General features: G+C 38.0%; 2 protein-coding genes across 3 annotated transcripts; both read right to left on the bottom strand.

Moving 5' to 3' along the window:
• Nucleotides 1-1115: 1115 nt before the first annotated feature.
• Nucleotides 1116-2217, bottom strand: LOC141841691 (heat stress transcription factor B-4c-like). Its single transcript, XM_074729872.1, has 2 exons — nt 1969-2217; nt 1116-1889 (listed from the first exon to the last, which is right to left on the bottom strand). Exons 1-2 carry the CDS (start codon nt 2215-2217, stop codon nt 1116-1118), a joined length of 1023 nt encoding a protein of 340 aa, XP_074585973.1.
• A 3866-nt stretch (nt 2218-6083) lies between these two features.
• LOC141838649 (putative serine/threonine-protein kinase SIS8) lies at nt 6084-23956 on the bottom strand. Of its 2 annotated transcripts, XM_074726187.1 has the most exons (13): nt 23182-23956; nt 19315-19752; nt 15742-15845; nt 12486-13813; nt 12309-12349; nt 11676-11744; nt 10546-10646; nt 8453-8531; nt 8237-8335; nt 8030-8098; nt 7324-7373; nt 7057-7233; nt 6084-6669 (listed from the first exon to the last, which is right to left on the bottom strand). In XM_074726187.1, exons 1-13 carry the CDS (start codon nt 23689-23691, stop codon nt 6540-6542), a joined length of 3195 nt encoding a protein of 1064 aa, XP_074582288.1. In that variant the 5' UTR covers nt 23692-23956; the 3' UTR covers nt 6084-6539. The 2 variants fall into 2 exon arrangements, 1 of the variants encoding a protein (XP_074582288.1); XR_012602656.1 differs by lacking the exons at nt 6084-6669; nt 7057-7233; nt 7324-7373; nt 8030-8098 and having other exon boundaries at nt 8245-8335; nt 8453-8560.
• Between the last annotated feature and the right edge of the window lie 603 nt (nt 23957-24559).

Raw genomic sequence — 24559 nt, 5'->3', positions numbered from 1 at the left:
TTTCCCAGTCAATGACTCCTCGATTTGGATCTCGGGCCAAGAGAAAGCTAAAGAGAACCCAATGAGATGGAAACGATGGGGAGGAAAAAGATCAGGTAGCTAGCCATATCCCATGGTGTGGTGGTGCCATCAAAAACTCTCAGGAAAAAAAAAAAAAAAAAAGACGCCATGGCACGTTGCAGCAGCAGCAGCAGCAGCAGCAGCATATTACTTTTTGCACTCTGCCCGACGTAGCATGGCATGGCCAAAACAATAATATACGCCCTGATTAATATTAATGATTAATTGCATTACGAGATGGAAGGTTCAAAAAGATGGGGAAGAAAGAAGGCGAATAATTCCGGGAAATATGGCTTTGGAAGCGTACATGTATCTATTAAAATCGACTTCTCTGCGACTGACATGATTGAAGGGTGGTCGTCCGATTTTCATCGATTAACCACAGGCATTGACTGCTGCACAGCAGTCCAAATTGTTCTCTCTGCTGTTGGTTCGCTTTCTTATTGCGTTGCTTCTTGGCATTTTGTGTGGACAAAGAAATGGGACAGCACGAGGACAGGGAATCTCTGAGAACTATCACGTTCCCCAGTCATTGGTTTAATTTGCTAGCTAGAGATCGAAGATGACCGATCCGTCTCCATCCTCTTTCCTTTCTTAAATTCATATGCTAACGTAACCTAATAATTCATTGATCAGCAGCTTTGCTTTCCTGCTTCTCTTCCTTTTCCCAGGTCAAGACGATCGAGGAAAATATAAACATCTGACAGTGTTTCTAAAACACTTAATTCTATCTCAAGTAAATATTATAATTCGTGTCGATGTCTAGATCAAGTATTTCCACTGTCGAGTGATTATATTGAAACATCAAATAATGGCTAGTCTTACTGTTCTTTCTACGATCTCCAATCATTTCCGTTTTTTCTTCATGGATGTAACTGGAAATCGAAGTGCACGAGAAATCGATTAAGATCGATCGGGTTATTTACATTAACTCTCAAGAAATACAGGAGAAAACTAAAGCTAGCAACATACACTACGAAAAAGCTCGCTAACTCATTAACTAAAATGTAAACAAGAAATTAAAAGAGTCAAATTAATCAAGAAGATTAAGGAGATCATGATGGCGTTAGATTTAGTCCCAACTCGTCCTTTTCGACCACAAGGCGTAGCTTGGTCGACGGCGGAGGCTCGTCGACGGCTTGCAAGCTAGATCGCTTCGAACGGCCAGTGCCAGCGCCGAGGGACACTCCGAACAGCTTCGGCTCCTCGCCGCTGCTCTCCAATTCGTTCTTATTAATGTCGTCATCGAGCGGCGGCGGCGGAGGGGACGTCCGCTCCTCTGCGATGGTGAGGGAGCTGCTGGAAGCAGGGCTCCCGGAGTTTCCACCCCGGGCCGGCGCCACCCTCCGGTGGGTGGAGGAGAAGAGCAAGCCAGAGCTGGGGGCGACAGGTTGCACGTGATTCTGAACGAAGTAGATGATGTCGTTGTAGAGCTTTCGCATGTGCGTCAGCTCCGCCACCAGCGCCTCGTTGCTCCGCCGCAGCCGCTCGTTCTCCGCCAGTAACGCCGCCGCGCCCGTCGCGGCTGCCGGCGGCCCTCTGATGGCATTCGCGGAGGCCTCATTGCCGCCGAGGAGGAGGAGGCGGGAGGAAGGAGCGTCTGCGCCCGGCTTCCAGCCGTGGGTGGCGGCGGCTAGGCGGTAGTCGTCGAAGTGGGAGTAGAGAGGGAACAAGGGAGAGGAGGAAGTCGCCAAGGGAAAGGAGGAAGAAGAAGAGATGGCGATGGAGCAGGTCTTGCGGCGGTGGATCTCGCAGAGGAGGTGCTTCTCTCCTTTGCGGAAAAACTCGTTAGCGAACTCCCATCTCTCCGGCACCACCTTTCGAAATCCCTGCAACAACAAAGTCAAATTTCTACTTACTCGATCGGTCGATTACTTAGTTCAGAGTAATGTGGCACATGATACATACATAGGTGTTGAGTTGGCGGACGAAGCTGGAAAAGTTATTGTGCTTGAAGAAGTTGGGAAGGATGTCGCGGGCGAACTCGGGAGGCCGCCACACGATGAAAGTGGAGACGCGGTCGTCGCCCCAGGAGACAATGTGGTCGGTGGCAGGGTCGTCCACCAGCTGATACGTCTTCGTCAGGAACGGCGCCGGAACAGGCTTGTGCGCCTCGGCTCCTCCAGCCGCCGCTGCTTCCCAACAACTCTCCATCATCAGTACCGCGCGCGTCGCAGACTCGCAGGGAAGTGGAACGAGGTTTGCTTGGCCGTAATTTAAATATTAATAGTGCATAAGGCGACCGATAGGGTGGGAATGGGCCGGAAGGCGGTGGAATGTGTGTCCTTGTCGCTGCTGTGGAGACTGGACACTTGAGAGGGAGAGGGAGAGGGAGGGAGGGGGAGAGGGAGATGGATGGACTGTGGTGCTGTTTGGGGTTTGGGATTCAGCTTTGAAGAAGATAAGCCCGTGGCCGCGAGGGAAGGCCGGGTTCCTTTTATTGACCTTTATTGTATCTTTTGTGACGTGAACGGCTTTGTTTGTTAGCGTCAAAACACAAAACAAAAGTAAGAGCAGCAATCATATTAATTAATTAATTAATTAATTAATTAATCAGCCCTCGATATACAACAGCCCTCAGCGGTTTTTTATGCGAGAGGGACACGGGACACAGGCGAAAGTGGTTGATTCTGTCTCTGATCACCTGATCCGAAAATTGATGGCGACTGATAAGTTTTCAATGTTGGTCAGGTACGCATATATGTCTTTATACTTTACCGCCCGCATAACTGTGTACAAGCGAAAATAATTACCGCAGAGTGCCAAGTTTCATTACTATAAATGGTCCAGATCAATATATTATTTTACAGTAACTAACTACCGCATAGACAAATTCAATTTAAGCGGTAAATGTGTGAAGATCATAAAGAAGATTGGTACACATGACAAGATGGTGCTTTACAGAAACAACTAGGATGAAGGAGGGGCTTCATGCCATGAAGCTGAGCTGCCTCAATGACACGAGTGGTCTCGATGGCACAAAGTCCAGCACCTGCACACCAAGTATTCGATGTGTAACCATCAGGCTATGCTTGACCGTCCGTGCATGAAGTCGAGATCCACACCATGGCAGGTTTGCACGAGTTTTAATTTCACGGTCAGAGGGCTCAGTTCTCCCTCCGAACTCCGAAGAGGAGATAAAGCCGAAACAGGCCATGGATTCATAAACCGCACCGCGTGTCGTGAACATGCGTTCCAATGGCGACGTCCACAGCTGATGTCCATTGGTGGGGCAGCGGCACAAGGAAGTGGCTTTGCTTGCTACCCTAAATCCTAATCCACTGTGCATGAATTCATTAAGAAATGAGATCAGAAGGAAGCAGAGCATGTGTGAGGAGCTACGCTTCCGAAGTCATCAGCAGCTGCTCCATCTCCCAATGCCAATTCATGCTAAAATCCCCAAGGATTCTCTGCGCTACTGCATCCATGACATGTATGTAATGTACTGTACACGATCAGAAAAAAGAAGGCATCTTTTCCAAAATGCTTCCTGTGTAGATCCCTTTTCGGTAATGAATTAATGAGAGGATATTTCTTTTTAATTTATTCAGAATCTGTAGGCTTCAGAAAAAAAAAAGTTTATTTCCTGCCATCTTAATTAATTTCTTTGTAAGGATTCATAGATAAGGATCATTTTCAGTAGTACTTCCGTATGCATTACCAAAAAATTAATGCATGTTACCTATTTAACCAAAAGATGATTGAAGAACAGCTCCTTTCCCCAAAAAGTTATTAATGAGGAATTTTTCAAGAGGATTCATATTCAGCTTTGTCAACTACAACCCAGCGAAGTCTCCTAATAAATAAAAAGATTAGAATTTGACTCTAAATGAATATTTTAAAGATCGGCTGTTGAATGTACAGAAATTATATTTTAAATTTATTCAATAGATCAAAAGGAAAATGTGTTAATGCATACATTTGACTATACTTGATGATAAGGAAAATGTTGATCATTAACTGGGCATTTGACCATACACTTCACATACGGAACTTCATTATAAATACAGTAGCAAAAAGAAAATTAAATTTCTTTGAAATTAAATTAAAAAAAGATAGAAGAGCTATTTCAGCTAATAACTGTTTATTTTATATCACTACTTTAAGGTTTTAATATACGTTTGTTTTTGCAGTCAAGCATGAAATAGAGGAGCATATTTCAATCCACATCTAGCTAGGATTCCGGCAACTTTATTTCCTACACATCTTCAATTTTTGCATCAAGCATAAGGGTATTCATAACTAGCTAGTTAATATACTTCAGAAGCACAAGATGGAGACAAGCATCAAATAAATCCAACCAACATGTTTTCCATCTAAAGTATTTTGCTATTTAATACAACACAGATAATCTTTTATTGAAAGTATGCTGTGAAGAGTTCTACAATCTTTCTTCTCAATAACTTTCGTCCATTAGTGAGACATAATAAAATAAGGACTTTAAGATCTAGTAGTATCTATTGTGAAAGAAGGTCCACATTTACACCATCTTGCTAAATTCTAGAATCCTACCAGTCTTACATGCCACAACCCTTTGACACAAGAAAACAAAGCAAATAATTACTGCAAAATTACTTAAGCAAGATGATGATCAAGGAGGAAGGTGTCTTTGCGTGTGTGTGTGTATACACTGAAGTAATATTAATTAGCAAGTGGGGACTTTGGAATCCTATCGGCCGGCTAACAAAGGCAGTGTTATAGTAAGAGGGAAATGTTCTCATCGTTGTCCTCTTGCTTTACTGTCTTCTGTCGCTTTCCCCTGCTCTTTGCCTGTGCGAGGAACACGAGAACTGCGGCAGTTTTCTATAGTTTTGTTTGTGTTTTTGCTGCGAGATGCCTATCCTCTGTGACAGTGTTCTTATCTCAATAATTGTTATTGGATGCATGGTTCACGAGAAAAAAAAAAATTTGCATGCATGATAGATTCTGTTCCCGCCGATGCTTCTCGCCTTTAATTTACTTTCAGAAAAAATAATCGTATAATGTACACATGGTTAAAAAAAAAAATGTCACTGTACAAAAAAACTATCGAACCTTTCCAACCTGATGTGTTTAATTAATTTAAGAAATGAAGTTATTGTGAACATGAGAAAATTAAATTAAACAGGGAGGGGGGAGTTGGGCGATCACTGCTGTGGTGTCAGATCCAACACTAAATAAGAGGGAGATGGCATTGCAGGCAGATAATAAAGAGAGGAAAGAGTTGAGAGGAGTGTGATGTGAGCCCTAATGCCGAGAGAGGGGGGCACAAAGGCTGTTGCCATCACATGCTCATCACCTTGTTCTCTTCTTCTTCTGCACTTCTTTTTATAATTCCGTCACTGGAGTTGACCCCACCTTCTTCAACCACACTGCCATTTTCCTGCGTCGCATTCAAGTCTTCGTGCCCTTCCTACTTGCCTTTTTCCTCCTCCAACTTGCTCTTCTTGGAGGGACTAATATTAGAAGGGAAAAAGAGGGAATGGAAATGAAAGGAAAAGAAACGCAGAGTCTTCCAACGTCTTATATACTGATGTGGAAGCAAATTGTCCACATTACCTTGTAATGGACACATTTATCACATATGATGCTGATTTGGAAAAAAAACAGAGACCTTTTAGGATCAAATCTAGTAATGTTGTTCTTGCTTGTATGAGGCCATAGTTCGGGTAGTTAGCACTTGATACTACAATCATGTTGTATAAACTCAGAAAATATATGGATCAAAGATCACAGATGTATATAAAGGTTTACCAAGTCTCAACATGGAATAAACACACCAACATGGAATAGACACACTAACAGCAACTATTACAAGGCAGAAATCCATGTGCATTAATTATGCACAGATGGCAACATCTCTAAGCATAATAATGCGACATTAGGTTCCACGGAATCAAATTTGAATACATTTTAAAGATGTTCCGATAGGACAATGATAAGAATCAAGAAAGCATGGGAACCAAATTTCACTTACCAGAAGAAATTCCTTACCATCGATTTCAGTGTTTGTATCACTCATGTGTGCACATAAATTCCATGTCTAAAAGAATAACACATAGATACATGACAAATATATGTACAGCAATTTAAGTTGGACTTTGTTCAACCAAACAAAATATACAAGAAAAATTGGAAAATAACTGAGAATAATCCATCGATGTTACAATGAAACCAAGTAGTTCAAGCAGCTCAGCGAGTGACCATAACTCGAGACTCCAATCAAGGTCAACCAATTACTGCATCATGATTTTTTCATGAGATTCAACTTCCCTAGGTGCACAATGTCTTTTCATGTTTTGTTGTTCTTACTTCACGCATACTACTTTTCGTGATAAATTAACTGTGTTGGATATAAAATAGACTTGATTATTGAAAGGCTTCACTGACTGAACTTCTCAGTCCTGGAGTGACTGCTGGACAACTTACATTTGAACAACTTCCCTCAAGCCATACAATTTCTTATGAACTGAATTTTAGAATTTCTGACCTTGTTTTCCCTATAATCCTGCCTTCTCCAAGCTTTCGACCTGCCTTTTTTGTCTAAGACCTTGGTTGCTGGATATAGGTTTCTGCAAAGGTTTCAACGCAGCCATGATCTCTGCAAATGAGGGCCGCATCTTTGGGTTTCTGCAAAATGTACAAGGGGTATTGGAGGAAAATATCTTAAAGAGGAACAAAGTAGAATATGAAGGAAATACCAACGAAGGATTTTGTCTTTGCCATAACAAGTATGAAGGTTACATTACTATAGGTTCAAGAGGCATTACTATATTTATTCTCGAAAAACTAAATTTATAGTTCAAATCAACTGCCTTAAGTCTGAAAACCCTTTGTTCATGCTCTCTGCAGGACGGTTTAAAGGAAAGCATGCTGAGAAAGGTTTCATAGTTAAAAGAAGTGAAACCATACAACTGCAAGTGTTCTTAGTGATTCAATCAATTCAAGCTGCCTAAGTTTTAAGAATCAGCAACTTGTTAGTATAATCACATACAAATAATTGTTCTTTAAACTCACATTTGCCAGCACTTCCTTATAATCCCAGCTATGATTGGATCCATGTCATCTGGAATATCTAGACGACGATCCTGGAATCCAATAGCACCAACAACCTGCATGGGATTCATTCCTTCCCAAGGCTGCTGCAAGGTACAGAGCTCCCATAGTATAACTCCAAAGCTAAAGACATCACATCTACATTGTGGAAAAGAAAGCAGAGCCAAAAGCATGGTGTGAGGTCATAAAATGCCAAAAATTGAAATCTTACACAGGAGTTGAACATACTTCTCATCTGAAGGTTCATTCCGTAGAACTTCTGGTGCCATCCACTCAGCCTGAAGCAAAGTACTATTAGTGTAAACTGTCAATGTGGTACAAGTTACACAGAAGGCACAAGCAAGATGAACTTAATACTTCAAAAAAAAAAATCTGTTATTATGACTTGAATAGGCTCAGTTTCTTAACATACAAACTGAGTTTTTAAGTAGGAGCAAATGCGCTCAGATAACCTCTGAGAAAAGATGTATTGACCATCATCTACTACTGAGCATAGCATAGAACAGTGTGATTAGTAGTAATTGCTACTAATTGTTTAAGCTGTCTTATCACCTATGGCATAGATTTAGGACAATACACAACATAAATAATTCACGTGTATATATAATACACAACAATAACATGTCATACAATACACAATTTAAATTAGTCGAAAATGTCTGCAGTTTCATGAGCTGAACTCCATATAAATTTGAGATGGTATATAAAGAAACTAGATGATTACATTCTGAAGCTTTCGCAGTTATTGTAATTCACACTGCACTTGGTAAAGGAACTGCCTAAAAAAAAGGGGATGACTTACAGAAAATAAGCATGCTGAAGAATTGTTCAGAAAGGAAAAGAGAAGAAAGTTGCAAGTATACTTAAATGAATCTGCCAGATTATGAAAAATAAATAATGATTATGGAAAAAGAATGGCTGATTGTTTGCTCACTGTTCCAGCCGTTGACCTTGAAGAAAGGAAGGTGTTGTGCTTTATACGAGATAAACCAAAGTCACAGACCTATATCATGAGTACATGGGTGATAAAATTAATAGACAAATAAAATGTGAATAACAAGAAAATAACAAATTCACAATTTACAAGCACACATATCTTTATATATATATATATATATGAACATACTGAAAGCTAGGTTACCTTCACAACCCAATTCTTGTCCACGAGAAGGTTTGGAGACTTGAGATCACGGTGGACTATAATAGGAGTGCAGTTGTGCAGATAATTCATTCCCCGAGCCTTGTAATTCAAGTATAATATAAAAAATTACTAGGACAAAATACCAGATTTACAACACATCAAAATCTAACTATATGCAGACAACAAATATACTGAGAATGAGCTGCATGATCATACAATATCAAGAGCCATCCTCAAACGTCTCCTTTCATCAAGTTGATTATTGGGTCGGTGAATTAAGCGGAACAAACTGCCTCTGCAATGCAGATTACATGCTTCAAAACACTAGTAAACATCAACACAGTTAAAGCTTGTTAAATACAGCAGCTATATTGGTCAAAGATTTACTATTATGAGTATAATAACCAAAGGAAACACAAATATGTAAAAAAAAATTGAGCACTAACCATCAAAATAAAAGAAAAAGTCTGACAGTTCATCATGTTTACATGGCTACCATTATGGACAGTAAGCAGTAGGCCGCCTCAAAATTTTGTCACACATAATCCAAAGAAATTATGGTTGTGTTACAATCTAGCAAATATTATTAGTGAGTCAATTTTAGCATTAAAAAAATAATATTTACTACGAGTATAATTTAGTTCTACCAACTAGGAGTTAGACAGATGTCCTTGAAAATTTAACCTTTTTTTTTGGTATGCCAAAGTATGAATTTTCACCACAAGACAACATGCAGTATGTATCACACAGTGACTGTCACCTGAGTATACTTCTCTAGGCTATACATATGAGATTATCATGTCTGCAAAACACTAACAACTCCAGAGCAGTGAAGAACTCCAACCAATTTTAGACTAGCAATCAGTTCTTCTAGATTAGCGTTTTAGAACCAAAATGTCAATGGGGAACAAAGGTATGTATTCCCTATTTTCCTAAACGAGAAAAATGTTAAAGAGACAGAAGGAAGTAAAACACCCTTGAAAATTTGGAACTGTTTGAGGGGAGAGGGGATCTTCATATATTAGCTGCAAAAAGAACCTATGCGGTAGGCAGAAATCAGAAAAAGGAACTGGAGTAACCCCTTATTCAAGAACGTTTCATAAAATCTAGTTCCTCTCATTAACTATAGATGTCCAACTCAAAGAAACCACACTTTGCAAGAAATCCTTTTTCTATCTGAGATCTAGAACAAAAAAAATTCAGTCAAGAAAACAGTGCAACATAAAGACATTTGCCATTCCCATATCCCATATTGGCATGTGCATCATATGCTAGGTTTTCCAATTTATCCAAAATTTGAGCATTTCTCCTGTCTGGAGAGAAGCCTATTATGCAATAGACATTGCTTCTACAATAGCTAAATTCCTAAATTTGGGCATGGGCCCATTCTATTAATCCTTCTAACTCATCCTAAATTAAACTCAGTCGACTTTTAGGAATCCAAGCTACCACCATGGCATTTGTGAGTCACTCTAAGCTACCACACTAGGTTGTTGGGAACAAACTCCTTTCCTTTCTGGTTATCATCACACAAGTCTGTGTGTTTCAATGCTTGTTTAGTAATGGAGTAAGGATGATATTTTGAAATTGGCTGCATCTCTTGTTTTTTGGCTAGAATTCAACATATTTGTCATAGAGAAAATAAGTTTGCAAGGTTCATCTTTGATATAGAAACTAGAACTGTCAGTAGGATACACACACAGCTCATGGAATAATTGGTAAACAGGAGGATTTGCATGCTAAAATTTATGTCATATTTCCTATTGATTCTTATTTTCTTAGTGTTGAAATTTACTGACTATGAAGTCTTAGCTGCTTCCATATAAATTTGTCCAGTGAAACCCGCTTGGAACCAGTCATATGTAGTGAAATATAGAAAGTTCATTGGTCATTAATATAATCCCAAATACAGTGAATGAAGACATGTAGAAACCACTTACTGTCTGGAATCTTGCATAACATTACACCTTAGTAGGTCATGCAAATTACTCAAGGTGACAATGGAGAGAAGAAGATCTATGTTGATCGTGTTCCCTATACTAATTCTTATTTGCTTAAAGTTAAAATTGAAATGTACTGAATATGAAGCCTTAGCCGCTGCCATATAAATTTGTCCAACAAACCCAGCTTGGAATGAGCCATATGAAGCAAAGTATATAGGGCATTAATCCTAAATACAGTGAATAAGACATGTAGAAACCACCTACTGTCTGGAATCTTACATAACATTACACCTTAGTAGGTCAGGGGAATTACTCAAGGTGACAATGGAAAGAAGAAAATTATAATCCTGAAGGAGAAAAAGGTACCTATGTAGAAATTCAGTAACAATTGACAGATTAGGTACACAAGTTACTGCACCCATGAAGAGAACGACATTTGGATGTCGCAACCGTTTCATTATTCGCACCTGAAACAAAAATCATTAACATACATGTAAGAAAAGGAAACCAAAACTTAATGCCAGATAACAGAGAAGGCAAATCCTTTTTTCTTACCATGAATAAACCCTCTCTTTATATAGAATAGAGGTTAGGTCTGGTGCACCACAAACACAACTTAACTTAGACTACCAGTCATTGATAAAAACCTACTCTAACACTTTCCTTCATGCTGGAACAATAATATCAGAGGGATTTTTACAGGCATTCAAAAGATGCCTCATGCCTAACTTGTTGGCTAAACAGAATGAGAAGCTCCCAAAGGGACAGTGCATTAATCAGCAAGTCATTCGTCGGTAAAAGTGTGTAACAATTTCCTTTGACAGAACTGCAATTTACATGAAGTGACAACACACGACTACCTCTGTATGCTGGATGTGCTCATAAAGTTCAGGATTATTAGAGGTATAAATTGTACATTATTGCCACAATATATAATTATAGGTTAAGTAATTTAATGCTGAATTCTTCCATTAGGGCTTCACTGACAAATCTTAGAAGCCGCAACCCTTCAGCCTAGAATAAACAACAAATATTTTCATTTTACACTTCTGAGTGTTGGGCAAATCAGTATAAAAATTCTACACGGTATGAGATCTGTTTAATCATATGAAATCATCTTCTGCAAACAATCACTACATAGCTAAATCCAAACATTTGAGGACAATTATCATAAATAATACCAGGAATTTTATATTGTCTTCAAAGTTTCAAACCTTATATTTTCAAAAGATTGTTGAGAATTACTTCCAGCAGCTTGGGAAATGGACTTCAAGGAAGCTGAATTATGTTTTAAGGGCTATCCTAATATGAAATTTGCCCGATATGTTAAACAGTAAGATTTTTTGAATCATATTAAAACATGATACCAGCCATAGAGGAACACCTGCTATTTAACCCCTAAAAGTAATAGTCAAGCTGTTTAATAGTAACGAGAATAGGGAGTTTAGGTCTATTCGATAATAAACAATACTGCAATGGAAATTTGAGATAGCTACCTCGCTTATAAATTCTTCGAGTGCATCACTAGAGATATCTTGATGCAAAAACCTTTTGACGGCAACTTCCTTTATCAGAACAAGGATAAACACATCAACATATACACAAATAAACAAGTACATTAAAAAGGAATGTTAGATAAATGTTTTTTCATATAGAAAGATGTGAATATAGGCAAATATTTCCGCTGAAAAGGCTAGGAAATCCATTGTCCATTCTAACAATTTAACAATGAATCTTCTTATTCAAGAATGCAAAATCCCATGTTCAGATCTTTTCAACTATCTGATGAGGCATGAGTAGTTTTGAATATTGAAATTACTGCCAATACTCATCTATTTTTTGTTACATCAACATCATGTTAATGAGTTTGGTAAAAAAAACAAAGGATTTTTTTTTGTAGAGGAGACTAAATTAGTAGCCTTAGCAAGGGTTAAAGTATCATTCCCTGCTGAAGTTTAGGTCCTGATTGGAACACTACAATTTCAGCTAGTAAGATCACATGCAAGTTATATATGAACTCTGAAGCTTGTGATCAGCTATTTTCTAATACAGATATTCAAGCACGCGCACACACCAACATCAAGGTAATTTGTAGAAGAACAAAAACATTTTTCAGTAAAAGTACTCACTGTTCCATGCCAATCTCCATGATACACCTCTCCAAAAGAACCTAAGTAGGAAAGAAACATGAATTACTAAAAGCAATATCAAAAAAATATTTATGTTTCTTTTCTTACTAAAAATTCAGTGAAAACTAGGGACATGATGTAACTTGACATTTAATTAAGGGCTCCTGAGAAACATACCAAGCCCTATCCGCTCACCAAGAATGATATCTTCCCATGCTATTTCAAATTCTACAACATCCTGCAGTGCATTTTCAGATTTTGTACTTTCTGTTCCAGTGGATTTTTCCGAAGTACAATCCATTTCTTGATGAGAATCATCAGACCTTTCTTTTGTATTAATTTCATCATTACCATGACAGCTAGCTTGCTGCTCTTTGACAGAAATAACTTCATTTTTCTCTATTAGATTTCGTTCATCACCTCCAGAAATACACTGCATCCTAGAACAAGGTTCCAAATGCCCATATTGTTTGCTGACAGCAGCAGTTGTAGCTACAACTGCTGCAGCAGTTGCAGTGGCTGCTGCAGCCACAGGAACTTCCAAATTCAGGTCTGCATTTGATTTTACTGCTGCAACTACCATTGAAGATGCAACAACAGCAGCTGTTGCAGCAGCAGCAGCAACAGGCATATGTCTAACCAGATGCAACGGAGACTCCTGCACCAATGGTTCATCAGACATTTCATATACAGGATTTTTAATGGCTTCTCTGGAATCTTGATTGCGACAAACACTCAATCCATCTGCAGATTTAGTAGCATCCATTTGCGACCTAGAGAGATTTACTTTCTGATGGAGCATGTGGCTAGGAAGCTGAGGCAGGAAGGGCCCATGACTACCACCAGTTTCAGTTTTCTGTTTTAACTCAGGCTTATTTATCTTTCTCTTGTATTTAACTTCAATTGAATGCATCTCTTCAGTCGGTGGATCTTCTATTTCTGGAGTATAAATCTCAGTGAACAAATTAGGGGGTGCAGCCACACCACTTTCTAACAACACATCCTGTAACTTTTGAGCTAATTTTGGATTTTCTTTAGCAGCATTAATCATGTATTCTGATACATTCTTTAATTTCATGCTTTGGACAGTTGATGAACTAATACCCTCAGTCCAAGAAGGAGACCGTGGGTGCTTTGACTTACCAGATGCATCTGGAGTTTTTGACATGACATCATTGGAAGTAGTTGGAGATTTGGTAGGGTTATTCATGTCAGTATGCATGTACCTACTGTTTTGATGATTTAAGTCACATGGGTTTACCCCAGCAGAATTTGGACCTTTTTGGTAATTAGACATTGCACCTTGTTTGGTGAATGACTCATTATCAGTACTACAGGCAGCAGAGTCTGCTACCCTGCTACTTGATACGGCCATACGAGTATCATTTGATACTCTTGCGAAAGATTGAATCGTGATGGTAGCTTCTTCTGGTTCATTAATCAATCCTACACCATCTGATGGGATAAGAGTACCAGGCTCTGACATTAAATCAACAATATAGTCCCTGTTATGTTGAAAGTGAAACTTGTGAAATTTTGCATTAAAATATGAACAAAGGAATTGAAGAGATCCCTTCTTATCTTGGATGCAAATCATGTGAAATGAAGATGAGATAGAGTCAAAATGAAAATTCCCTCATATCAAAGCAAACACTAATGGATTCCATTGAAGAATAAGAAATGTCAATTCTAGTATTAACATCATAGTATCCTTCATTTTGGTATCATAATGATTTAGACTTAATAGTAGGTTCATACTTTGTTCATTACATTCTAGTGCTATAATGTGCCAGGTTTTCGTTAATCTTATCAGGATCTGGTACCATCTAGTTGAATCCACGAGCTGCTACAGGGCTAAGCTAATTGGGTTTCTAAATACCCAGATCGGGAATGATGCTTGCCCTAGAATAAGTTAGTATAACTCCGACTTTGTGCAGATTTAGCTAGTTTTGTCTAGAACAGACTCAAAACTTCCTCACCTTGATAATTTAGTATTCTCACAATCATTTAGAAAAAAACTTAATCTAGAAAATATAATTCAGTTGATTTTCCTTTTTATGTATTAATTTAGTATATATTATGAAAAGTCAATTTTCAGAAGAAACCAGAGCATAAAATAACTTCTTACTGTCACCAAATTTGTTGAAGTCAACAAAATGAGGAATAAACAGAAAGGAATTTCAGTTTTCAGCTGAGTATTGTTTGTGGGATTAGATATGGTTGAGAGACCCATACAAACTGGTGGGTAGGTGCCAATTAGCTCTTGCTATAGCTAACTAAGGATCATATTATCGTTACACTATGGCATGCGGTGTTGCGATTCCCACCTAACTCAAGTTCACATGGCCTTGAAGATATTGTGGATCAGTGATAAAAGGGTGTTTCCCCCAATCATAAATCGCATGATTAGAGATATTGTGAGCCTATGGCAGTTGGGCCTCATTGAGGCTGACCAGAGATAATATGGTCAAAGAGTTCCAACCTAACAGTTGAAGCAATCCCTCAATTGATACAACTGAAGCACAACCTTTTTGTTATATATCATTAGGCTTCCCCATCAAAGAATGGATAATAAGTCAAAGATGAAGTTTGGCTAATTTTATAGATATATATATGAGATATGAGACATTTTGCCTTCTTATTTATATACTTGTTTGCCTTTGTTTGATTTCATTAGGAGGCTCTTCTATCAATTTTAGTGATAATCGTATTCGTACATTTTTTTTTTCTCCAGATCAGCCCGAAGTTCGACCCCACCTAGTAGGCTCTTTGAATCACGTTATTAGGCACATTGCTAGTTTGTTACTATGAGACACCATGTATATTAGAGTTGAAGCTTTAAAGTGTCCCTTTTCTATTTTCTTTTGTTGTTTCTACTATTATTTGTGACTTTTTTTCATATTTGAGCATGCGATCTTTATTTTTGCAACTATGAGACATTTTGTACTATTAAAATTTTATATTTTGTATTTCCTTTTTTTAATGGATCATATTTGAAATATTGGTGTTTTTCATGCATACGACTGCTTTGCTATCCTGTGTTGTTGAATGCAAATGAGATTCAAACAATATCTAGCATTCTGGAGCACAATGCCTTGGCTAGTACGAGGTTCATGTGGATTGACTTGAACAATCATTGGAGTGGTCATTCTCAACTATGGGAAAGGAGCTCGCTAGGAGCATGGCATGCAGTTAAGACCTTTGCTAGAAAATTGGTTGCCAATCCATATTTTGAATTTTCAAACTAAGCAGTATCAAATTCTACCAGCTGTCAAGCATATCAGGAGGTGAATTTCCCCTAGTTTTCCTTTCCTCTCCAAAAAATCTATCAGGCATATTAGCTAAGCCGTTTGTTACTTCACAGACTTCAAATCTCCATACAAGCAGAAGAATTAATAAAATGGAAGTCAGCCTTTGTACATGCAAGTGTTACCTTCCATCATTAAGTTTCACGGTGGCTAGAGCACTATCATCTGAACCCGTATATTGCTTCCCTTTCACTAACCGGCAAGATATGCCCAGACTATCAGCCAAAACCTACAGCACATAACAACTTAATTTCACAAACTGAGGTACCAAAATATCAGAGAGTAATTGTCCACTTTAGCAAGCTATGCATTTTTATCTGAATTTAACTTCTGCTTGCTTAGCATTCATTTCTATGACAGGAGATTTTAAAAAAAAAGGAAACAAAAGGAACTATAGTAATCCAACACATTAGAATCATCAGATTTGTTCCACAAGGAATCTACAATGTCTTTTTTTTTTTTTTTTCAAGGAACAGTCAATACATTTTCATTTAATCCATGTAAGAATTGGTAGTACAAACTTGAAGATCTAAAAGTCAACATCAGATTTGCCACACTAAAATTGTATCTAAAAAGAGTAAAATTCCTACTAAAATTTGTGGTCATCTTAAATGAGCTAAATTGTGAGGTAACTAAAAGGACAAGATCAAAATATTAGAGAAATATTATTTTGTTATTGGTATAGAAAGGCAATTACAAAACCCATAAACATATAGGCTCTAAGCCCAATTAACAAGAAAAATAATAGGTAAGGCATTCAGTCTATTATTCTAACACTCCTGCTCAAGCTAGAGCATAGATATCTATGCTCTCTGTTTGTTACAAAAACACAAATCAAAACCGACTAAGTGGCTAGGTAAAAATTATGACTAAGTGTACGATATGCAGCATGCTGATCATTTTGGATATGACATCTCAAGTGAAATGGCGATCAACTTCAATGTGTTTAGTCATTCATGAACCATAAGACTACTTACATGCAAATTGAGCTTGAAAATTCAATGGTTGAAAATTGGCTGCTTGATTATCAAATGTATATTCAATGGTTTAATGCTTGAAAATTTGAGATCATCAAGTAAAGAGTTAATCCACATCATTTCACAGATTTTGTATGTCATTTCTTCATGTTCTTATTCTCACTAAATTGAGCTATAACACTTTGTTGCCATTTGTCATGTTACTAGATTGCCTCCAAATATGTTTTAAAAAAATCTAAAGTAGCCCTTCTGTGAATAATAGATTCAACATAATTAACAGCAAAAATATTTCAACATTTAGATTATCATACTTCCTATAAAGAAAATCTTTCATTGGACATCTTTTAATATACTACAAAATTCATAACATTGCATCCCAGTAGCTTTTTGTCTTTTGCATGAACTGACTTACCACACCATTTGCCAAGGATTATGATTTGGGATAATAGGAATATCTACTAGTCTTTGAAGCTATAAGTAACTTCCAATCCAAGGAAATAATAATATCTTCCCATAACTCTAATAACAAATTTGGCTTCAAATGTTTTAAAATATTTGTGATGTCCCTCAATTCCTATTAAAAATGGCATCAATGTAAATTGCCAAATTACAATTCTGATTCCCTGATAGTGCCACCCAACAAACACTAAAGCATCTGGTTTGTTGCACATGAAACCAACTTGAGTGACCACTTCACAAAACATTTGAATCCACATTCAAGGACTTTGTTAGAGTCGTAGCCTGCTTTTTAGAGTTTGCATCAAATTAGCCTGAATTTTTGGGAATCAACTAACTTGTAGATTGCTCCATATGAACTTCTTTAGAAAGATTGTCAAACTGAAAAACATTTTTGACACCTATCTAAAACATACATTTACTCTGATTAACTATAAAAGAGCAGTCTGGTGCACAAAGCTTTCGCCAATGCGGGGTCCCGGGGAAGGACTAATGTACGCAGCCTTACCCTACTTTGCAAGAAGCTATTTCTGAGACTTGAACCTGTGACCTCTAGGTCACACAACAACAATTTTACCGTTGTGCTAAGGCTCTCCTTCATTTACTCTGATTAAGTATCACGAAGAAAACTAACTCAAACTGAATTGAGAAGAGTAATAAGAGAGAATGCTCAAAATAATCATCATCATAAATCTGAGTGTAACTTTTGGCAACTAATTTTGTCTTGTCAATCAATTAACACCCAACAGCCACAAGTTGTTCACCACAAGAAAGAGAAACAACCTCCTCAATCTTTGTGATAGCATAGCATAAATCTCATCATCCATTGTCTATTTTTAGCAGGAGACCAGATGACTTTCTAGAATGACCTAGGAATTACCATAAATAACGACAGGACAAATTCATAAATAATTTTTGAAGAACACGAAATTGGCAAAAGAAAAACAGATTTACCATTTCAAAGAGCAATAAGCAAATATCAGATGAAAGATGCAACAAGAATTTATGCCAAAGTATTTATTGACAAAGTCGGTTGGAGAGGTTATGAATCTAATAAAGATATATCTTTGTGCCAATGATACAATTGTAGTCGAGTATTAGTATAGATATGATGTGGGGAGGTGTATATAGTTGGTAGAGAAGTTGTATGGACTTGAGTGATATGGTGAAGAGTTCAAGAAATAAGATGTTGTCTCAAAGAATCTGATATCAGTAAAAATGGTGTTGTGACACCTTTAACCTTTTGGATATGAGAATATTTAAGGAAGATGCAATAAGTGACTCTAGGGACAAGTTGGTCATATACTGATCCAAGAACATAAATAAAGTATAAACAACTAAAAAGCTGCAGTAGTAAAGAAAAGACAATTTGTTAATTTGATGAGGACAAAGTCAAGAACATGGGTTAAGTGCAAAAGCGGTTCACAATAAATAAGCATGTGGTGAAAAAAATGTTTCCCCAATAATATCTAGATACATGGATATCAAACATCATAGTGAGGACAGCTCTTCACCTTCCTTTAGCTTCTTCATCCAGAATCATTCAACTCACAACATTGCTCTTTTGGTTAAATGCAAGTTGGGGTTTAGATTTATTATTGTTTACCAATTACTGGTTAACCATGTGAGATTGATTGACCTTGAACTGGAGTATGAGTTTGTTTTGATGTGGCTATGAGCCTGCTACAGTAGTCTGGAAGATCTAGGTCTGGTTGACCATCAGACAAGGCTTTATCTAGGTGGAGACAGACCTTATATTTTGACCTAGGTTTGGGGTCAGATTCTAGGTTTGAGCTTAAAACTGGATATATTTCGGCACGGGCTTCCTTCTTGATTGTGGTTGAACCTGGTTAACTCTAGTGGAATAAGTCATGTCTCAAACTGAGTCCAACTTAGCTGAATCTAAGACTTGCCTCAGGTCAATTTGAACTCTGTAGAATATACTTCATCAGCTGTCTTGGATTAGGTTGAACTTCAACCGATGAAGTGAATTCTACAAAAGTTCATGATGAACAAAGTCTGAAAATACGTAGACTCAAAAGCAATGATTACTTTTGCAGAAAATAAGAGAAATTAATAAATAGCTTCCATAAGTGTCGAATTATATTGTACGTTACTAGAGAACTAAATGTAGTATTCACATGACAGTTTTAGTTGTCCTTTGAGCTAATATTCTATTGCAAAATTAAGATAAATGGCTTTGAAGTACATATTATCGAGCTAAAACAATTCCTTACAATCATTAAAAGGCAAAGAGCTGCTAACCTTAAACATTAAAGCACGATGACGGGCTAAACCAACTGTCAAATGTCCAAGTGGTAGCACAATGCTTCCAATATTTGCCATCAGATTGTTTCTAAGGTTCTGATATGAATTCAACATGCTTTCAGGATCAGAAACTTTTCCGCCCATATAGTCAGCAACTAAAAAGGCAACCTTCTGCACTAAGAGACTCCCTGATGAATCCAAAGATTCAGCCCCTAGCTTTTTAGCCATTAGTAGTGCTTTCTGTTCAAGTTTGGAAAGGTCAGCATCTTCTTTTCTGTTTACCAATGCAACTTCCCAACCAATATTGTCAGAGATTGGTATTTGCTGTAAATCCATAAGGGAAGGCATTTCTGAAAATGTTGACTCAATTGAAACACCATAAAGATCATAGAAACCATCCAAGATCTTATCATCATAACCAAGAACATTATAACTCTGTCAAGGATAAAGAAATAATAAATGTCACTGAGCCAGTAAAAGTTGAAAATGAATGATATCAGTTTCATCAATAGACACGTATAAACACTAGCAAGAAATCAGTACAGAAGAAGTGAATTTGTTTGCAACAATCAGAAAGAGCAAGCATATGATAAAAAGGTCCATGAAAAAAATAAAATAGACTAGTTAGAAACAGTGGTTCAAAGTTCATTAGTTTACACATATCACATAACACACAAACAAGATTCTACATCATATGAGCACCAAACAAATAGCACCAGGTAATACAAAAGTGAAATTAGGGTATAAACATTTTATAACATGATTACACAAATTACTACTCTCCTTAAGCTAGAGCATAGATATACCAAACATAAATTTTAAAAAACGAGTCATATCAGGTGAAGATATATCAACAATTTGACATATTAAACAGTCCTTCCATATGGTAGAAAAATTGCTAGACTATGGAGGAAAGAAAGATTATAATTGTAGTATTGACTCTAAAAAAAGAGAAAATTAGAGAAAGAGAGAAAGGGAGACATGCCAAAAGGGAGTATCATTCAGACAGTGATTTAATTGAGAGAAAAATAAAGAGGGGGAAATTGATTTATTAAATATTCCCTCTTTATGGTAGAAAGAAATGACAGATTATGGTGGAAAGAAAGATTATAATTCTAGTATTGACTCTAAAAGTGAGAAAAGGAAAATTGGCAAAAGAAAGAAAGGGAGAAAATGCAAAAGGGAATAGCATTCTGGCATTGATTTCAGTGAGAGAGAAAAAAGGAACAAGTGTTCGAAAAGATAAAGGGTAAAATCCGGGATCAACTAGATTAAGACATAAAAGAGAGTATAAAAGGCAACGATTTGGAAGAAGATAGAGTTAGATTCAACATTTACTCCGTTATATGGTGAGAGAGAAAGAGAGAGAAACTAGTTTTCTTTTCATATTGCAATTAATATATAAATGGTTAAATGAGAAAGAAAATTGGGAATACATAGGGAAAATTTTGAAAATTTCAAAATAAAATTGTTTTAAAAAAAATCAAAACGTAGCAAAAGGTAGACTTAATGAAGGCACTTTTCTGATGAAGTCATGTGCAAAACACATAAAGCAGACGAAGAGTCAGGCATTTTATGGTATCCACATGTAGCAAACAAGACTCATATGGTGCACATGAAGCAAATGTAGATCTTTGTTGGCGCATTTCCTGCTGCACATTATCGTACTAAGAAGTGGATTTTGATTTGTTATCATATTAGAAGTTGCCTTCCACCTCATCCATTATAGGGATTACCAATCTGCCAACAAGCTACATGTGCCAATCGATCCAATTTTGATAAGTTGTGCGACTATTTGACCCAACAGATCTAGGCGAACTAGCAGTTCAAACTGTAACAATCTAGATCGTTCAACCAATCCAATGACATAAAATAACATGGATGGGTGCAGCCCAAGAGAAACAGTCCAACCAAAGAATGAGAATTGATCTATATAAGGAGCAGGAGCAGGTAGGACAGAATCACTTAAAATTTGTGAATCACCACTAGTCTTCTTCCTCCTTGCCTACAAAGCACCAGCAACTGGATTTGCACACTCTAGTGGATGAATTATGGTGACCTTGTGTCACGCCCCGGAGGTGTCATTCCCGAACACCTTGTCTTTGAGTCAAGTGGGCCACAAGCTCTTTTTTGACAATATAGGTTGTAGAAGAATAGATGATCTTGTCATATCTTGGAGGAAATTTGCCAAATCCCAATTAAATACTATTGGTGGTGACAAATTAAGTCTTACGGAAAGAAACTACACATTCAAGATTGTTGACTGCTACGAGTCAACAATCCATCATTCTGACCCATCGACAACAAAATTTTTCAATAGAAAACACTACTTTGAAATGCTAGTAAAGATGTAGCACTTTAATGGCAGCAAGCATGAAGATTATGATTGAACATGGCTTGCAGGTCCTAGGGTAGCTAAATCTGAAGTGAAAGAAGATAGATGTTGCATCAAAGAAGACAATCAGACATTCACATGAGACCATATGCATAAAGTAGGATTGAAATATTGGTCAACGTTAACTTTTGTGATCTATTGATTAATAAATTTCGTGGATCCTACCAATATGTTTATGACAATAAAGAATGACTAAATTTTTATGATTAGAATAATCATTTTTATAGTGCATTACCCATCTTGCTTCTATCATGTCATACAATGCTATACCACCAAACCAACACAAAGATTATGTTCACTGGGAATCACCAACAATTGGATGGTTCTTGTACTGGTCCCTAGGACTGGTAAATTTCAGCAGTACTGGGCAGTAACGTACAGTGTTAAACCATACCTCTGGTCCTCAGCATCCACACATTTTCTTAAATTGTTCATCTACCCTCATTGCTCCTATCCAATTTCTGTTTGCAAGCTACACCATGCTAGCAAAGCATCTACGATCATCAAATCAACCAACAAATGCGAAAAAGTTGGAAAGAATTTGACTCCTAGATTAGCAAATTAGGATACTCCACCATTGCTAGGACTTAAGCTTTTTGGTACAAATACTTCAATCAAATCTTAATATTGTACGCAGCACAATTCATGAGTTTTTGGTAGAATTTTGACCCACGCCCTATATTTTCATGTTATACATCCTAGCATAGTAATCCATAATGAGCCCGCCCATCCCACAAAGCCCATATGACTTTAGTTCGAAATGTCCTTCAATATTGTTCATGGTTTAAGCTTAGTCCAACACAATAAGGCATGTTAAACTATAAAACTGTAAATTTAAATTTATACAATTAAACTTTTGTGTTAGGTAATTTTGCAATAACATCCTAACAATATCTTATGCTGATGATTGGAAATCCAGTAGGGCATGTCATTTACCTCTTCTGTTAGAAATTTATTGCCACAATAATTGTCACACTTGAAGCCTAAAAGCTTAGAACTGACGCTGGAACATCCTATATGGGAAGAATTTGGATTCTCAATTGACTGACATAATTTCCTTCTTAAAAAATCATTAACCATCACTAGCTGATCAATATGGATCAAAATCAATAGTGGGAAAGGAATTCATACTAATGATCAAGTAACAAAGCATTGCTAGAGTAAGATTAAGTAAAACAGTTCAACTTGAATAACAGTGACATTGACTAAACAGAATAAGACAACTTGATTAACTGACCTTAGGCTAGGTAATCAACTATGAACAGTTCTCAAGTACAAATCAGATTAGCTTAGAAGCATAATAAAAAAAAATTTCTAACAAACAAAAATAAATTAGTATAATAGTAGCATAACATTCTCAAACACTTCCTACAGAAAAATAATACTAAGAATCGAAATGATGCACAGACAGATAGAGAACGAGTAACTAGAAATAACATAATGAGACAAGAGAGCTCGAGGATGTTAACCCAGTATCGATAAGCAAGGATTTCAGCTGGGGAGTTCTCCGGTGGGCAAGAGCCCAGACTAATCTGCTTCACCGCCTCGATCTGGGCTGCCTCCGGATCCTCCATTGCGCTAAGCTCAAGGGCGAGCTGGATTTGATACTCCTCGTCCATTTCCTGGTTCGTAGGATTGCTCAATTCGGAATCTCCAATGGGTGCATTAGATACCATATCGGAATCGACCGAGGTAGTCGTACTCTGCGAATCCCTCTGGTCCACTCTCTGCCCGACAGCAAACGAGGAAGACCAAGAGGAGAAAGACGAGGAGGGAGGGGTAATGGCTTGCCTACCAGAGACCGAATTCAACCAGTTGCTGAAACCGGACAAGGGCTTCTGCTCGGGATGAGACTGGGTTGCCTTGCCGTTGGTTGCAACGGGGCAGACTCTGATCGTGGAGGAGGAGGGCGAGAGCGATGCTTCCCCGTCTTCCGAGTGACTCGGCACGATATGTAGCTTCTTGAGGAGGTTTTTCATCGTACGCACGGCACGACTCCTCTCATCCCTAACCTGCTCCTTCTTCGATTGGTGCTCGTCTCAATTTGATCCCTAAATCCGGCTTGTTCGTCCTTCCGATTGTAGCCAGCGGCGGGCGATGGCTGTGCTGAATCCCTGATTCGATCTCCTCCTCCTTTTAATCGGTCGCTCGTTTTCCTGGTTGAATGGGCACGGAGGAAGACGACGTCAGCAGCGGACGACGAAAGGGGGAAGCAGTAAGCGCAGCGGAAATCAAAAGTGGAGAACTGTGCCGACGATGACCAAGTGGAACGAAGATGATGCATTTATGTACGCACGCCACTACCGGCTGTGCCATTGGATGCGCAAGTGGGAGCTCTTTAACCGAAAAGGTACGGAACTGCGTGCGATAACAGAGCGGTAACGTTGAAGAATTACGATATTATCTACTAATCCCTGGGGATTTGGTGCTTCCAATGACGGTCCACCGTCGGATGCATGACATGGCGGGGCCCAGGCGGTGACCCGACTCTCATCATGAAGGGGTCAGCACGTGCTCCTGGAGAGTGAACATTTTGGGCAGCCGCACCACTTGAGCCACTTGCCCCCTTCGTGGTGCCAGTTCGAGTAGTTTACGTTAGATCGTACCCACCAGGCCCTCGAACCAGAACGAACTTGTTGATCGATTCACGCTGCCGTTGCCCTGGTTGGATTTCAAGAGTTGCGATCCGTGTTGGTCAAAAGTAGACAAGCTGATCCGTAAAGATGCATGCCAAATCTTAAAATCATCACATTAATGTGCCGACAACTGAAGAAGGGTGCAGCCAATGTTGTGTAGACAACTAACAGTCTGCTTGACGATAAGAGGCTGGATGATATTGAATACAGA

Source organism: Curcuma longa, chromosome 11, assembly GCF_044706935.1.
Source record: "Curcuma longa cultivar G26 ecotype Majalengka, Jawa Barat chromosome 11, ITB_CL_G26_1.1, whole genome shotgun sequence".
Classification (NCBI taxonomy): Eukaryota; Viridiplantae; Streptophyta; class Magnoliopsida; order Zingiberales; family Zingiberaceae; genus Curcuma; species Curcuma longa.
Note: the sequence above shows the minus strand (reverse complement) of the source record. Positions and strands in the feature narration are given on the sequence as shown.

Excerpts from the sequence above, each read along its gene's own strand:
- LOC141841691 (XM_074729872.1), bottom strand. The coding sequence starts at position 2,217 with ATGATGGAGAGTTGTTGGGAAGCAGCGGCGGCTGGAGGAGCCGAGGCG. Across the intron at positions 1,890-1,968 it reads TCCGCCAACTCAACACCTAT|GGATTTCGAAAGGTGGTGCC; the intron begins GTATGTATCATG and ends TTGTTGTTGCAG.
- LOC141838649 (XM_074726187.1), bottom strand. The coding sequence starts at position 23,691 with ATGAAAAACCTCCTCAAGAAGCTACATATCGTGCCGAGTCACTCGGAA. Across the intron at positions 12,350-12,485 it reads TGGTGAGCGGATAGGGCTTG|GTTCTTTTGGAGAGGTGTAT; the intron begins GTATGTTTCTCA and ends TTTCCTACTTAG. Across the intron at positions 6,670-7,056 it reads ATAAGGAAGTGCTGGCAAAT|AAACCCAAAGATGCGGCCCT; the intron begins GTGAGTTTAAAG and ends TACATTTTGCAG.